The sequence below is a fragment of the Eleginops maclovinus genome, chromosome 21 (genome assembly GCF_036324505.1).
Source record: "Eleginops maclovinus isolate JMC-PN-2008 ecotype Puerto Natales chromosome 21, JC_Emac_rtc_rv5, whole genome shotgun sequence".
Lineage (NCBI taxonomy): Eukaryota > Metazoa > Chordata > Actinopteri > Perciformes > Eleginopidae > Eleginops > Eleginops maclovinus.
In genome coordinates, this window is record NC_086369.1 from 14,622,781 (window position 1) to 14,638,463 (window position 15,683).

Sequence of the window (15,683 nt, forward strand, 5' to 3'; positions counted from 1 at the left end):
GCAACTTTTAAAGGCCTCACCTCCAAACCAGTTCTCTTTTTACATGCATGTCGTCAACGCCCTGCAGCCACATCCGGCCTCGTTTGTAGGCTGAACCTCTACCTGCTGAAGAGGGTTCATAGACTTCCACCTCCTCAAGCTGCTCCACATCAACAACAAATGATGAAATCAGGCGCAGGGCTGTTGTTTCGTCTTGTAGAGCGCGCTTCCTCCGCTGATTGCTTTATTGATTTGCCTGTTTGTGTTGTTCCACAGTGAAGTAAGTGAAGGATCCTAAGGTAAGTAAATGAGTGACTGATTGACTCAGAGTGAGTGGGTGACTGACTACATGAGCAGGTGTGTGACTGATGGACCAGATAAGTGAGAGGGTGCGTGGGCGAGATAAGCAGCTTGATCCCACTTCACAACATCGCACCAGGCACCTGTAAATGAGCTTCCCTTTGATCAGGGTTGCCTCTATCGCTCCTTCGCACCCTGCTGCTCTGCCTCTCCCACAGGTGAAAAGGGGGCCCAGGGGCAGCACATCAGAGACATGGGAGTGCTGTGTGCATGTGGGTGTCTGCAAGGGTGGAGACCTGGCTCCGAAGCCTCCAGGAGAACAACCATCTGGAGACACGCTCATTCCCAATCTGACATCTGCTTATCCCATAAACAACATTAAAATAAATGGCTTCTCAAGAAAGGAACGATGATCTCGCTACAAGCGTGTTTACCACCACACAGCGAGAGATCTGAGATGTGCCATTCATGCACTGTCATCATCCTGTCAAAACTTCTTCAAGTCCCATGTGCACTGCTGCCAAGAGCAAAACGGAGCATGAAAGCTCCCCAATTTCTGAAATCCACACCACAGCATTGCTTGTGGCACTTCAGAAACCACCCAAAATCTCTCCCAAACTTTGATGAGCAGACTTATCTAAGCAGGAGCAAACTACATATGACAGTATCACGCGGCGTCATGCTGTCATCTTTAATGTTCATCTCTCAGCAGCAGTCGCAGTTTGGTGGTCTGAGGATGCAACGTTTTCCCTAATGATTCTTCTCCTGTATTACTGGCAAATAAAAGAAGAGGGAAACAATCCAGAATATATGATATAGCCCCACGATGCATATTTCTAAGATGTAATCACTGGAGTGAAACCACTTTGTTTAAACTCTGCTGGTCTGTCAGATTTTGCCCATGAAAAATAAGGATATTAAATGAAAGATTTCAATCTCCAAACCCTGTTGAGGGTCAGTTATGAAGCAACAGGGATTGGATATTCTATCACAACTGTGATAGCTGTGATGTTGGAAGCAAACAAACAATTTAGACTGAATATTAAGGAACTATTTTCTATTAAGATATGTTTTCACCCAAATAAATGGGTGCTCAAAAGGATTTAAAGTCTGATAGCAACGGAAAACCAGCAATGTGATTGTTAAAGAGGACATATTGTGCTCATTTTCATTATTCTGCTCCTCTACCGGGACATGTCTACATACTTGAAGGTTCAAAAACCTCTTTAGGGCCTCAATATAGTGCAGCAACGGGGCGCTCTTTACACCTACAATGATGTTATCTATCAGTCATCAACAAATTCTCTCTGATGTTTAATATTGTGTATATATTTTTGTTTCTCACATAATCAACTATCCAAAGAATGTCTGTCTTGGAGCAACATGCAACCTTTGGTGTAAAATCAGGTGATGCAATTGCTTTTTCTAATGCCATTTAGCTTTAGAAGGTCCTTTAGTGTAAAGGCAGTACCACAGAGAGCGGTACGAGCTCAGGTGCCTGTTGGGTTTTTCTTAGGGTGATAAGAATATCAAAGCTGAGTTCATTAAAATTCAATCTGATATGGTTTTAATCTCAAGCCTGCCTTCAAAGTGACTTTGTTTACTGAGCTAATTCCCTGCTTGCAAAGTCTGCGTATTACATTTTTCATAAATGAGTGTGACTGTTGTTGTTTGTGGTCTCAACATCAAAACTGTTGAGGAGCAGTGATCCAGGACACTCAACTCCCTGCTCATTAAAAGAAAAGGTGTTTCTTAATACACAGATTTAAATGAAAAGCAATGAATAATACAGGTTCAGATGACAAAGGCTCAGAGTCTGATGTCGATAACTCAGGGAGTCTTAGGCCCTTCTTTTCTTCCAAAATATTACATTTTCTGAGGTTTTCTAAATGTTGTATGTTACTCTTATAAAGGACCTTTAAGCATTCATCAAGCAGGAGGAAAATCAAATCACATTCTCTCGTTACCCAACAAAAACAACCCTTTGAACCGAGGGGATTTCATAAAATGCCAACAACTTGTAACCAGCAGGTCGCTGATGAGAGAGTACAGTTCTCCCATCAACAGCCAACATGAAAATGACCCTGGGAGTGACTTCCAAAGTGGAGCCATTCAGTGCTTTACATGTTCTGCATTTGGTACAGAACATTGTATTTTTCCTTTTTGTACGAGCGAGGATTGTGCAATAATGAGAAGATATTTAGAGTGAGACGAATGTATTTCCTGTTGGTTCATATCACTAACCCTTCTGTTGTAAGAGCCTCACAGATGTATCAGCAGCTCGGTGTCATTGACGGGGGGTTGTTCTGGGTCGAGTTGGTCTGTTTTCATCGACCCGGTCACACCCCCGCTGAGTGGAGCGGACACTTACTGCCACGGCCTGTGTTCACATTATTTACCGAGCAATTAGCTTTAATAAATGTACACACACTTCAGTGAGTCTGAATGAAGTGCTCTGGTCGTTACCTCGACACCTTACAAAAACTACAAGAGCGCTTCCAGCAGGTTTGAATGAATACGATCAATTGTACGGTTAAGAATAAGTTCAAAGCTGATGACCGGGAAATGATGAGCCGCATCTACACAGACATAGCGCTTATTCAATCAGACACATTTTAGGTGAAAGTGTCAAGTTAAATGATGAACAGAAATGCTGGACTCAAAACTCATTATTCTATGTTATAATAACACTAAAAGTGAGGGTCTGGAGGGGCAAGAAAGTTATTCAGGCTGTGAATGCAATGAAACGGCACAGGAGTTCAATACAAAATAACCAATGAAATTAAAAACACCCTTTCACAAAGGGAAATTATTTTCCGCAAAAAAGCTGGTTATTTTACCTTCATTAAAACCCATTTCACAGGGAGGTTTGGAAGAGGGCAGAGAGGGGGCATTTACAATGACACGGTATTAATTAATACTTTGCACAGTGGAAAACACACACAGGCTACAGTCTGACTCAAAACATGAGGGGGATACATGCTCAGAGAAAACCAATGAAGGTATAAGTGATTTTAAAGGGGGTTTGTTGGATCTGTATGAAATATACCTTTACTCCAAACGATGGGGAGGTATTCTTTGTCGATAGGCTGGTTCAGAATAATCAGACAGATCCTCTGCGTGCCTAAACAAGACAAAAGGAGGTGGGAGGAAAAGGAAAGGTATGAATCATTAAAGAACAGACTGTGGAGCTTCAGAGATAAACACACAACACATCACTATTTGCATTTAAAAATACCTTTTAATTACAGATTGGAGGATGTGGCATTGAGTGTGCTAAATTAAGAAGGGAACTAAAACAATTCTGTGATAATGAGGACATTATCATGCTCTGCACAGGACAGAAACACAAGAGGGAGGATTCAAAACACAGAAATGAATGTTAGTTTGCTGGAAAAGTACTCCAACTCCATCCAGACAGGGTTAAAAACAATTACACAACATCCATCTAAATTCACAACTTTCTTCAACTCATGGTCACAATAAATGATAAAGTCCTTATATTGGTTAAAGGAGTGTGCATTTAGGCTCAAACACATTGCTAATGCTCATTTGAACACTTTGACCTTAGTGACCCATCATCTGTAGTTTCCAGGCTTATTGTTCCAGTCTCTATCCCAGGGTGCATCATTTTACAGATCTGTATCCTCTCTCTACCCCCATCCATATTGCTTTTAGAGGCTTCTAACGCAGATCCCCTGACTAACACTTCAGAAGTGCTAGTCAGGGGATCTGCAGGAGAAGCTAATGGGAAACTCTGCATTTATTGGCAAAGTAAAAACCGAGCTGCTAGACAAAAACAACTCACAACCTCTTCCCCTCGCTTTCACACTTAGCCATTTCACCGCACGCTCATTTATCTTGCACTCTCGTGTCTGCCCTTATGAATGATTTCTCATCTATTTTTAAGGTTGTTGCCTTTTGCAGCGGGGCCAGAAATGGCATATGGATGCTTAAGCAACACAATGCGATTACAATGTCCTCTTCCCTCGCTCTTAAACAGCATTACAGATCTCATAAAGCTAGCATCTTTCCCAGTACACCATACATCATGCATGCAGAAGGAGGCAAGAAAGGCAATGGAGAAGAAGGAAGAGAAGGAAGAAATGCACCTTGTGTCATCAAAACCAGTCTTCAAGGATTCATACCCTGAAGTGTAAAGAGGGAATTGTGCCTCGGCGGAGAAAGTGTGTGTCCTTTAGGTTTGTGACTTTGTTGCAGAGGCAGTCTTGATGTTGTTAAAAAGTTTACATCACTGGAAGGTCATCTCCAGTGGCAAAGTCAACCTCAGCAGAGTACAGTAAAGAGAAGAGAGGATGAAGAGGCGGAGGAGAAGAAAGGAGGACACGAAGAGGGGTGGAGGAAGAGGAGGAGGAGGAGATTTGTCAGTCTTGTCTCTTAATTGGCTGGAGGTGTACAGAGAACAAAAGACAAACTCAACCAGCCGTGACTTTTCAGCTAACCCCCGTGTCGCACAAGCACTCACACATGTACACACACAAATGTACGCACACAGAGGTGGCGCGGCCTTTAGTGCACTCTGCTCAATGAAATGTCACCTTGGGATTCGGAGTTTGAGCCACACAGCATAAATATCACCAACCCACACACACACACACACACACACACCCCCACACACACACATTCCAGGAACAGGCACTTATAATTAAAAAGATACATTTGAGAGGCTAACTTTGCACACTAGGGAATTTTAAAATGCAGACATCCAGAGGCTGTTTTTATATTCTCCACCGAGAGTCTAGATAAGCATTTCCTGCAAGAGATGAAGCCGCGGAAAAAAGCTTTCACGGAAAATATTCTGAAAACTTATCTAATGGGGGGAAAACGGCTTCACTATGTTGTTTAGTTAGGAGAGAGATCTTACAAGCTGTGGTACAGGGGAGTAAAAGTGACTTATTTATCAATGAAATGATAACATCAGCAGGATGTGTGTGTCACTGTTTTGGATACTATTGAACACCCTGTGAAAAACATTTGTGGGACTCCAGTGTGTAGCCCGTAATGCTAAGCTAACATGTTTGAGTAAACAACGAAGGCTTCAAACTGCGGCCAGCTTCCTGTCAGAAGTCAGTGCCTCCTGACTGATGTTGGCATTTGAGTGGTATTGATTCTTTTTTAGCTCTGTGCAAATCACTCCCACGTGAGAGAATGTCATGTATACACAAACACATGTACACCTACAGGAGCACAATTACAGCTGCCTTTGTGGTGCAACAGGAGGAGTATAACCTTCAAACAGCAATCAAAGGAGACGGAGAGATTCGATGATTGATTCTTTCCTATCACTTAAGAGGCTCACCTCCATTATATATGATAACATTTTGCTTACATTCCCTTAGAGTTGTATGGGACCAGGACCTAGGGATTAACATGTCAGATGATCAGTGGGGACATATATTAGACCTGGTACACACCTGTTCTATATGTGCAAGGCAAGGTTTATTGCAGTGCAAGATTTTGCACAGAGAACATTTTACTAACGCAAAACTGGCTAGGATGTGTCCTGACGGGTCTCACGCATGTAATAGATGTTCTCCGGCTGACTACATGCACATGTTTTGGTCGTGCCCTAAACTATCAGAGTTCTGGTTTGCAATATTTGGTTCACTCGGGATGGTCTTAGGTGAATTCCTTCGTCACCCGATGCACCCATTACCACACGACGAGTTATGGCATTCACCACTCTGCTTGCTAGGAGGCTTATTCTCCTTAAATGGATACATCCCTCTCCTCCCACCCATAATAGATGGATACAGGAAATCTTGTATTGCGTTAGGCTTGAAAGGATTAGGTTCTCCCTTAGAGGCCCTGACGACTTTTTATAAAAACCTGGCAGCCTTTTTTGGACCACACTGACACCCCTACTGTTGATGAAGAACCCAAAACTTAATTCTGAGTAGAGACACCCCCCCCCGTCAAAAAAAAAGGAGACTGAGAGACACACAGAGGCCGGAAATAAGAGAGTGATGCTGTGTGATACCACCTGCAAAAGTGTAAAGACACTGTAACGCAACACTAAGATCATCTTTGACGATTAATTGGATAATTTATGTCTGAGAAAGTAGGGAAATGCGAGATTAAATAGTTTACAAATCCCTTATTTCTGTCAAAGCCAGAGTCCAAAACCCTGAGATATTCAGTTAGCAAACACACAACCCAAAGAAATGCAGAAAGTCTTACGTTGGAGAAGCTAGAACGGAAGAATATCTGGTGTTTTCTTTACTGCTTGAATTGATTATAAAAGTTGATTAAGACAATCCTCTGTTGATGGATTGATTGGTAAATTGATTAGTCCCATTAGGTCATGTGTTGAAGTTAGTATGTGTATAGAAACACAGATTAAGTCCGTATTGGATGAGAGGAATTAGTGGGAGGCTATGACCATAACGTTGGTTTTTATCTGCTTATATCAAATTCAGTTTGGTTTTTCTGTCAGTCAAACTAAATCCTTTTTAGAATAGGATGCAACTACTCGTTCAGGCGTATCTTCATCAACTTCATGCTCATTTCAAATCACCTAAACCTATAGGACAAAGAGACCTTCCCATTGCCCCTTGCATTCCTTGGCTAGCTTTCTAGTTTGATGGTGTAGATTCCACTGTGTGAATGAGCACACAAAGACTAAGGATAAATCATGGTCAGCTTGATAAAAAGCTTTCCAAACAGTGGCAGGTTCAAGAAAATAGCATTACCTTAACTCAGAGAAAGAATTCTTTAAGGCGTGAGTCTAATACTCACCCTATTTCAGGACTCCAACCGAACCGACTGGGGTTCAGGCGTAGGCAAATAACCTCTATTCTTTTCTAATAGGCACAGACCGTGTCATATTTTTTTTTATTAGACAGAGACAATGACATCTACCCTCCTAATAGAAAGAATAGGAAATAACTTCCACCTGATTAAACGCATTGAGATTAAAGCATGAGTCCAGCTCTCCCTTAACACTCCACCGGACTCCAACCGGCCCTGTGGACTGGAAAGTGCGTCCACCCTTAACGTACGACACAAAACAGGACGGCAAGGCCCTTACACTAAACAAACAGACAAACAAACATCAACCAAATCTGTGCGTATCCTAAATCCAATCTCATATGCTTTTTAGAATTTGGGGAAATAATCTGTATTATTTCAAAAATCAATTAGTTCATTACAACTTTCAGTGATCGCTTACTGTAGTGATGTTCAATTGGTAAGTCAAATCCTGGTTCCTCATAGTTTGAGTTTACCACAGCTTCCTTACAGCTGCCTGGCCAAGGGGATTTTGACACTTCCAGGATAAACAGCTCAGCAGCAGTGGGGTGTCCCACGTTACAGAGGATTCATGTCGTTTATATAGGAAGCTTCCTTCCTTCAACGCACACACACATTCCAATCCTCAAACTTCAGCCTGCTCAGTGATCATATGAATAGATGTATACTTCTGTCCTTTGACCTTGGGAGGCGACAGGTCAGTCTTACTGTCCTTTAAGTCCATACACGTCAAAGATGCTTGAGGAATTGCAGAACAGATCCTTAACATATTTAGATACTTGCTTAGAGAAACTTTGGGAATAACATTAGAAGTCTATAACTTAGATTGCATTAACAACTTCTTTGTACAACTGCCCCAGAAATATCTTTCACCCACACCTCATCAGCACATGCTCTCTGTACATCTATGATTTAATAAATCCAAAGAGGATGAGCGAGGCAGACCCTGACCCTGCTGAGCTGAACACAACTTTTGTTTTTCACTTCTAAGCTTTCTATTTATACCTTTCTGTGGGTGGACAGTAGTCAGTGAAAAACCCATTATTGCTATTAAATATGGACAGAGTGTACCTGATGCTACTCAACCAATGGCAGCCCTCTTCCTTATTAATGCACAAATGTGAAAGAAGGGAACATTTTTCAAGGTCAAAAGAAGATGGACAGAACAGACAGAGGGGATTAAATGTGCCTCTAACTGTGGTAAATTCCCCTTGACCTTTACAGCTCTGGGATAAACTTTAACCCTTAGGCTGCTTTCTGCTTCTCCACACACACACACACCACTAGGGCGCTCATATACAGCCTGACCTGAGAGCAGCGGCTAAAGGCAGCCATGGCCATGCTCCTCCTCTAAGGCAGGCTCTACTCCATCTCAAGGATTTCTTTTTTTATACAGCATCAACATATACAGCACATCTTTAAATGAATCCACCTGGCTGCAAAAGTGTGGAGAGAATGCTCTTTCAAAGGGGGGATTTACGATCACATATTAGATGAAATCTAGATTTGAGATCCGAACAGAATGACTTTATATGACAGGGAATTTATCCAGGAGCAAAACTGTGTATTTTTAGATAACATTTAACTCGTGAAAGGGTTTTTCTCTCATAACATTACAAGCAAACACGTCTTTCATCAGCCCTTCATTATTTACACATCCAAACAATGAACACACAGAGAAGTGCATCTCATACATACACACAGCGCTGTCATGAATGTGATTTGTTTTTGAGTTTTAAATCCCAGAAGACTCCCTGTGTGAGTCAGAGTGACTGTGAGAAGCGGAGAGTGGAAGACGAGTGTGACAGTGATGTGTGTTTTGATCAGATACACACAGATCTGTGTTTGGATCCCGGTTTGTAGCTTGTGGGTGAACACACCGCATGTGCACGGACCTGCTTGTTTGATTGATTGCGTGCATGTGTGTTTTGCACCGGGGGAATGTGTGTTTAAAAAGGCAGTACCTGAAGGCAGCAGGCAGTCCAAAGGCGTCAACTCTTCATCCATGGCTAGCCTTTACAGACGCTCGGTTCACTCAACTGGAACTGAGAGAGGAGGACAGACATGTCACTGCTGCTCTTGTTTTTACTGGTCATTTTATTTTCCAACATGTCTCTAATCCCAGTTTATCACCAGCCTTCCCCTGGGCTCATTGTTGCCACTGAAACAAGCAGACATGCACACAGGAGCACTGAGGTTGGATCACAGCGTAACCGAAGATACAAAATTCACACAAGGAAAACTATTTTGTTATAAGTAATTAATGTGAAGAAGTTGATGTTGACGACAATAAAGAATAAGAATGCATCCCATTATATTTCATGTATTGTCTGACACAAGATATTACACTATTAATAATATAACGTGTCAAACATCAGCCTGCTTGGATATGTGCATATGATTTTCTTTTGATTGATTAATGAAATCACCCATCTCTCAAATGTACGAGATAAAAAACTTCTAGCGTCTGCACTGTGTGGATGATCTGCATTTTTTTAAACACATGATACTAAGATTGATATTTGAGCACTTCGGACTGTTGAAGGAAGAGACACTTTGGCGTGGAAATTGAAATTGATTGATTTTGGCAGATTATTCAATGTCGTATGGTTAGCTGCCGCCACATATTCAAGCAACAATCAATCATATAATCATTCAGTGCATCATATAAAGGCTGCAGCCAGCCCCTCCTCTCACTCACCTTGAAGAGTTACAATCCAGCAGGAAAAAACAGAGTAAACCCGGATTCAGAAAGTGAAGAAAATCCACCTTCTGCTGAGCTGCTAATAACCTCCTGGTTCCCCCCCCCCCCCCCTTTAATTATTAACTTTGACTTCTACACAGCAATACTGAATAATCTCCCACACCTCTTCTCTGAAAATAGGGGTATCTTTCCACAACTGTTCACAAATTTAAATCATATGCTGGTTATCTATAAGCAAACAACTGTTTCCATGAATACAAATGATGATTTTAATCCCATAATTAAAATATAAACTCTTGGTAACAATCTATTTTCCTATTTATCCTTAAATATACAGTGTTTTATGTTTCGACTATAATTATAATTGATTGCAGAATTAATTAGAATAATACTTTGGATTGAAACAACTTCTCTATGTAATTATTATGCATATGACACATTATTGATGTAGACTTTATTTAAAGATGGTCAATTATAATCATCTGCTTTAACAAAACGAGTTTAAACCTGGTTTATTAAACCCATGCTTTTGCAGCAGCAGCCCACATCAATCAAGCACAGAGCCGGTGTTGTGTTGCACACATAATGATATGCGGGATTTATGTAAATGCAGCTCGTGGTGCAACACTCCACTGTTAAAACCATGCAGTTAAACCAGTGAATCATAAACTCAACGAACAACACTTGGTGTGCAAACTGGACTTTGACACGTGATGGACTGAAGGGGAAAACTTACTGCAGCTGTGTGCAAATGAATGGCGAGACCCAGGAGCCACGCTCCTTCCTGTTCACAGATAAACCCGTGCTTTGGTGGCATGAACAGCACGCGCACTCTTCACTCCCTACAATCCGACTTCACAAGATCAACCTGTCATTGCTTTGTTTAATACATATTCACTGAAAACTCACAGGAGAGAAGCGACTTACTCCATTGTTGTTGTGCACAGTCAAGGAGAGTGAAGAGAGCGGAACCTGCAGGCGGAAGAGAGGCGGGAGATTATGAGGGAGACACCTAGAGGACGAAAGTGTAATTGCGGTTTTTATTTTCATTTCTTTCAGAGGAAGGGATTTTTTAAGTCAGCTCTAGAGGGTTTTAAGGACAGACTCTAGGGTTCTCCAGCTAATTGAGAAACAGATTTAATTTCACTCTCAGGTTTTTGCAATCACTGCTCCCCCTGTCCAATCCAAAACCAGTCCGATTACAGCATGGGTACTGGACTGGTAACAGGTGTCCAATTAAAGTCTTAATGAACACAAAATACTCACATTCTTTTTCCATACAGGGGCAGCTGGCCTACTGATGTTACAGCCTTTTTGGGGGGGAGGTTTTGTAAATTCTAATAAAATTCATGACTAAAACAGATGCTTCTGCATTAAAACCAGTGGCACTTACCTGATCACACTTCTATTGAAGGAAACTTGTTTACAGTTTGACACCAATTTGATTCAATAGGGCTTTGACAGTCAAAAATCCGCATTAAATACAGCAAGGCGGATACACATGCATCTTCCAAACCTTCTCTACCACCCCAACAGTGGAAGGATTAAAAACTGACTCTAAAACAGTCATGGAGTCCGTGCAAACCAGGGCTGCAGGGTCCTCCAAGGTCACATCCTGTTAATCATTGAAACTTTATCACTGAGTCCAGAAAAAGAGGAGACAAAACATGAAGTAAATGATGTACAAGAGCACAAACTCATGGATTCAAAAGATTATAAATCAGTTTCCTACAAAGAGTAAACGTTACCAAAAACTATTAATCTGGCTAATCCATTTTCCATAAGAAGAAGAAGGTAATGTCTCCTGCGGAACATTTCAAATCACAACACTACAGCAATATTCTCATCATTAGAAGCTATAAGTATGTTCTCAGATGATATCCACTCTCAAATATCAAACATAAACCAAGCTAAAAGGATCCTTGAATTGTAGAGATTCTATATGAAATAGTTTCTTTATGTTTAATGAATATGGCCAATGACTGTGAGTGCTGCTATTCAGTCCGACATTCATTTCATTAACTACCTCATTAATCCATTCATAGAAGAATTAACACCAAGTTTGAGTGGAAATAAAATGTCAATGGCAAAGATGAAATACACCAAAAATCCTGAAGTGGTGTGCCATCAATAATTTGGAACACACACACACACACACACACACACACACACACACACACACACACACACACACACACACACACACACACACACACACACACACACACACACACACACACACACACACACACACACACACACACACACAAAAGCATCAGACTGTGCTTCAGAGGAAGAAGATGTTTAACGCGAGATCCCAAATCTCTCTCAAGGTGAATCCACTCCGGAGGCTCTTTAAAGCAAACGCTCTCTCATCACTCTGCACTCGTCTTGCAGAAAGACTGTACATGTCGGGGGATGGGGGGGGGGGGGCATCCAAATGCTTAACACAGAGTTTGCATAGGGATGTATAGGCTGCACACACATGCTCTGCTCAGATGCATGGGATCATTCATTCTGTGGGCATGCATTATAAATATATCTATGAATAAATTTGAGGTTGAGTGCGTTGTTCATTGGCAGGGATTTTAATACAGGGCCCCGCCACCTGAATGTTTGATCGGGTCCCTCTCTTCTCTCTGCATCTATTTAAATATCTCACATGTCCTTCAGGGTAAACACCATGAAGCGTCAATGAGGGGTCTGAACATGCAGACACGATCTAAATATAGACCATGTGTACCAGTCAGAGAGAAATTAGAGGATTTTCTGAGGCTTAAATAGTTTATGATGTTTTGGGGAAATACCTATAGCCTTCACTCAACCAGCAGCTATACAACTCACGTTTTACTTCTTCTTGGCTGTGTTTCCTCCTGTCTTTATATTGAAATGGTACAGATATCATTGGTATCCTACTTCTCATCTACAGAGGGGAAAACGTTGCATTAAATTCAAAAGTCTTTATTGTCAACTGATGAAAGCTACCAAGCTGTTTTAGCAGTGAAAAGCCAAGGCTCCTCCAACAATGCAACAAACCACACACTTGAGACATTAAAATCAATGAAAAAAGAGCAAGAGAAAGGTGCATGGGAAATGCAGAAACAGAAAACAGTGGAATACCATACTGCAAATTGTCACCATATTCAAAAAGTATTTAGACTGTAAACAGATGTATTTGTTCTAGAAGAGGCTACTTTCCCCCAGAATAATACAGCATAATAGCTGTAGAAAACAATTAAAAGAGCTGTCTCTGTTTTCCATAGCTGCCCATGATGTCTGTGCAAGACTGAAGTCATCAAAAATAAAGAGATGTCTGAGTCACATTTAATGCACAACATGAAAACTCTCTCCGCTGGCAGATGGTTGAACCAAGAAAATAAAACAACATTCCCGAGGAGTGAGCCTCTGCCAGCCGTTCATTTGCTGTCTTTCTTTAAACTGTGCACAGAAGTGGATCAGAATCTCCTGCCAATTGCTTTTTAATGATCTCCTTGCGGAACACTGCGGTTAGTTTCTAGGATTTGGCAATCTATCTTTTCCAGCTTATTATATTCATCACTTGGCTCATCCGAACAGGGAGGGTTTCTTCCAATTCCTCACCGGCGATAAACAGTGAGGTCACAAACATCAGTGTAGGTTGTTAAATCTGAGCATGCTCCGTTATTCCCTTTTAAATTACCACGTGCTTTGATTACGATGCTGTGGACATTTCTATTTCGTTTTCTCCTCAAGGTCATATCACAGTGAAGTGAGTGTTTGTCTTCAATTCAATTTAATATCTCCTATCAGCAAATACACGGGTCAAATGATTACCCTGGGCAGAATACATCTGTTACTGTGACAGATAATGAAACAAAGAGTGGAGACACTTACTGTCATGCAAATTCAGACTCTACCTCCATTTTCCTTTCTTTTAAACTCCCTATTATTACCCCAACTCCTTTCTATCATTTCTCTTTCACCTCTCTCACTAATGTGTTCCTACTTTATGCCTTTTTATCTACTCTCTTCTCTTTCCCTCTCCCCGCTCCCTTTTTGTCTCTTCCTTTGATTTCAGCTACACTGCACCTCATTGTACCTGTCTGTCTATCACACTCTTGGGTTTTGTATCATTTCATTTCACCTAATAAGGATTTTTGTGATGCTTGAGCTAAAATGAGCCTGTTCATGTCCCTCAGGGGATCTCACAGCTTTGCTCAGTTTGGCTACTGGTGGAAGTAGTGTAGGGGGTAGCTGAATTAGGGCTAAATAGGCCATATTTCATTTTTATCCGCCAATGATGATGACCCATTTTAGGTCGGAAGGAACAAGAAACAAGGGCGCCAGAGGACAGCCTCTGTTTTCAGTTGTGTTTGAGGTAGAGTTTCCTGCCATGGTCAAATAAGGGAAAAACAACACAGTGTGATCTGCCGCTTGGAGGGGGAGTTCTCACTCGAAGCTAACAAATGGCCCTCAGTGTGAAAGCACAGGGCTGAAATTACTCTACCTCAGCTCAGAGGAATGGGTCACTAAGAACAAGGAGGGCTCATTACAGAAGTCAAAGTGGAGGGGTCAAATCCAATTCATACGCAGGGTGGTGATTATCAAACATGTGGCAGCTTCTTCCCTGTGGCGCTGCCTTGCTATACTTTTAATACCTCTACTGGCTTCCTGTCTTACATACGGACATACTCAGGGCTTCCCTTTGGTGTTGCGATCACTGCCTAAGGGCTTTCACCTGCCTGTCCATTAGCAAGGATAAAAATTGACTTTGACGTGGGGTGTCAATTTTCCAGCAGCTATAGTGTAGACTCAGATCCAGGAGGCCAGCGGATGTGCTGTTCGACGGCCAGCCTAGTGCGAGACGCTCATTTTTCCCCACAAGAAGCCGGAAATGAGCTCTATGGGTTATTAATCACTCATGCCTCTGATTCTACACATCTGGCCTGAGGGCCTGGCTCCTGCTGGGGTATACATTAGTAGAAGGTGTGCAGGGTTTCAAGTGTATGTGGGGGAAGTCAGTCACATGACAAATGTCCACCTGTGTGTGGTAAACCCCTAAGGCAGATTTCTGGTATCACAAAGTTAGACCACACTCTTTATCACTGAGGGGTGGAGGAAATAAGAGATGGACTGGACTGACCTCTTTGGAAATGGCTGCAGGGTTGAATGGGAAAGGGGGGTCCCTGCCAGCCGCTGTGAGGGATGATGCAGATGGTGCCTGGTGTTGCCACAGGGGGAGAAATTTTCTGAGCTCCCGGCAGTGCAGATACCAGCAGAAACTGGGTGTTTGGCAGGGGGGAGCGGAGGCAAACTCTCAGTGCAGTATGTGTGTGTGTGTGTGCATGGGTTATTTTAGCAGACACAGAGAGAGGGGCTGGCCAGTTAGGCAGCCCAGATGTTGACAGGACAACTTCAATCAATCAATCACATTTTATTTATAAAGCCCGACATCACATTCATCTCAGGGGCTTAAGAGTGTGAACTGCATATGACACTGCCCTAAAAACTCAGAAATAACCCCCCAAATAATGACTGTAAAATGGAAGGGAACCTACGAGACAGCAACAGATGGACAGACATGCAATATCATGTGTATGGTTTAAAAATACATAGTAAAATGACCACATATGAATGACAAAAATGACAATGTGAAAAAGGATGGATCAAGGTGGATGTAAAATAATCTTCCAGGTGCCGACAGAAAACAAAAAATCGGCCTCAGGAAGGACCACAACTCATGATGTAACCTTTAAGACTGGCAACCCGCCAAGTAAGAGACATAAAAACTCTGGGAGGCTGAGTGAGGAACATAAATACATGGGACATCATAACAGCAGGAGAAGAGCAGTGAAAGGTGAAGTCTCCAGCAACACTAGGGGCTGCTGTGATGGAAAAGCAAGTCTTAAACCTTCTATAAAAAGTTGAGGAGAAAGTTGAGACATTGGAA

General features: G+C 41.9%; 1 protein-coding gene across 5 annotated transcripts in view; it reads right to left on the minus strand.

The window, feature by feature from the left end:
• tpk1 (thiamin pyrophosphokinase 1) overlaps positions 1–10,744 on the minus strand; it is a 59,096-nt gene extending 48,352 nt beyond the window's left edge. For 2 of the 5 annotated variants that reach the window (XM_063912459.1, XM_063912455.1), the window contains exons 1-3: positions 10,491–10,716; positions 9,015–9,095; positions 3,329–3,403 (exon numbers count right to left, since the gene is read on the minus strand). In XM_063912459.1, coding sequence (XP_063768529.1) covers positions 3,329–3,403; positions 9,015–9,057 — 118 coding nt within the window. In that variant the 5' untranslated portion in view covers positions 9,058–9,095; positions 10,491–10,716. Of the gene's footprint in view, positions 1–3,328; positions 3,404–9,014; positions 9,096–9,751; positions 9,839–10,490 lie in introns of those variants that run through there. The other 3 variants (XM_063912456.1, XM_063912458.1, XM_063912457.1) reach the window with 3 other exon arrangements.
• Between the last annotated feature and the right edge of the window lie 4,939 nt (positions 10,745–15,683).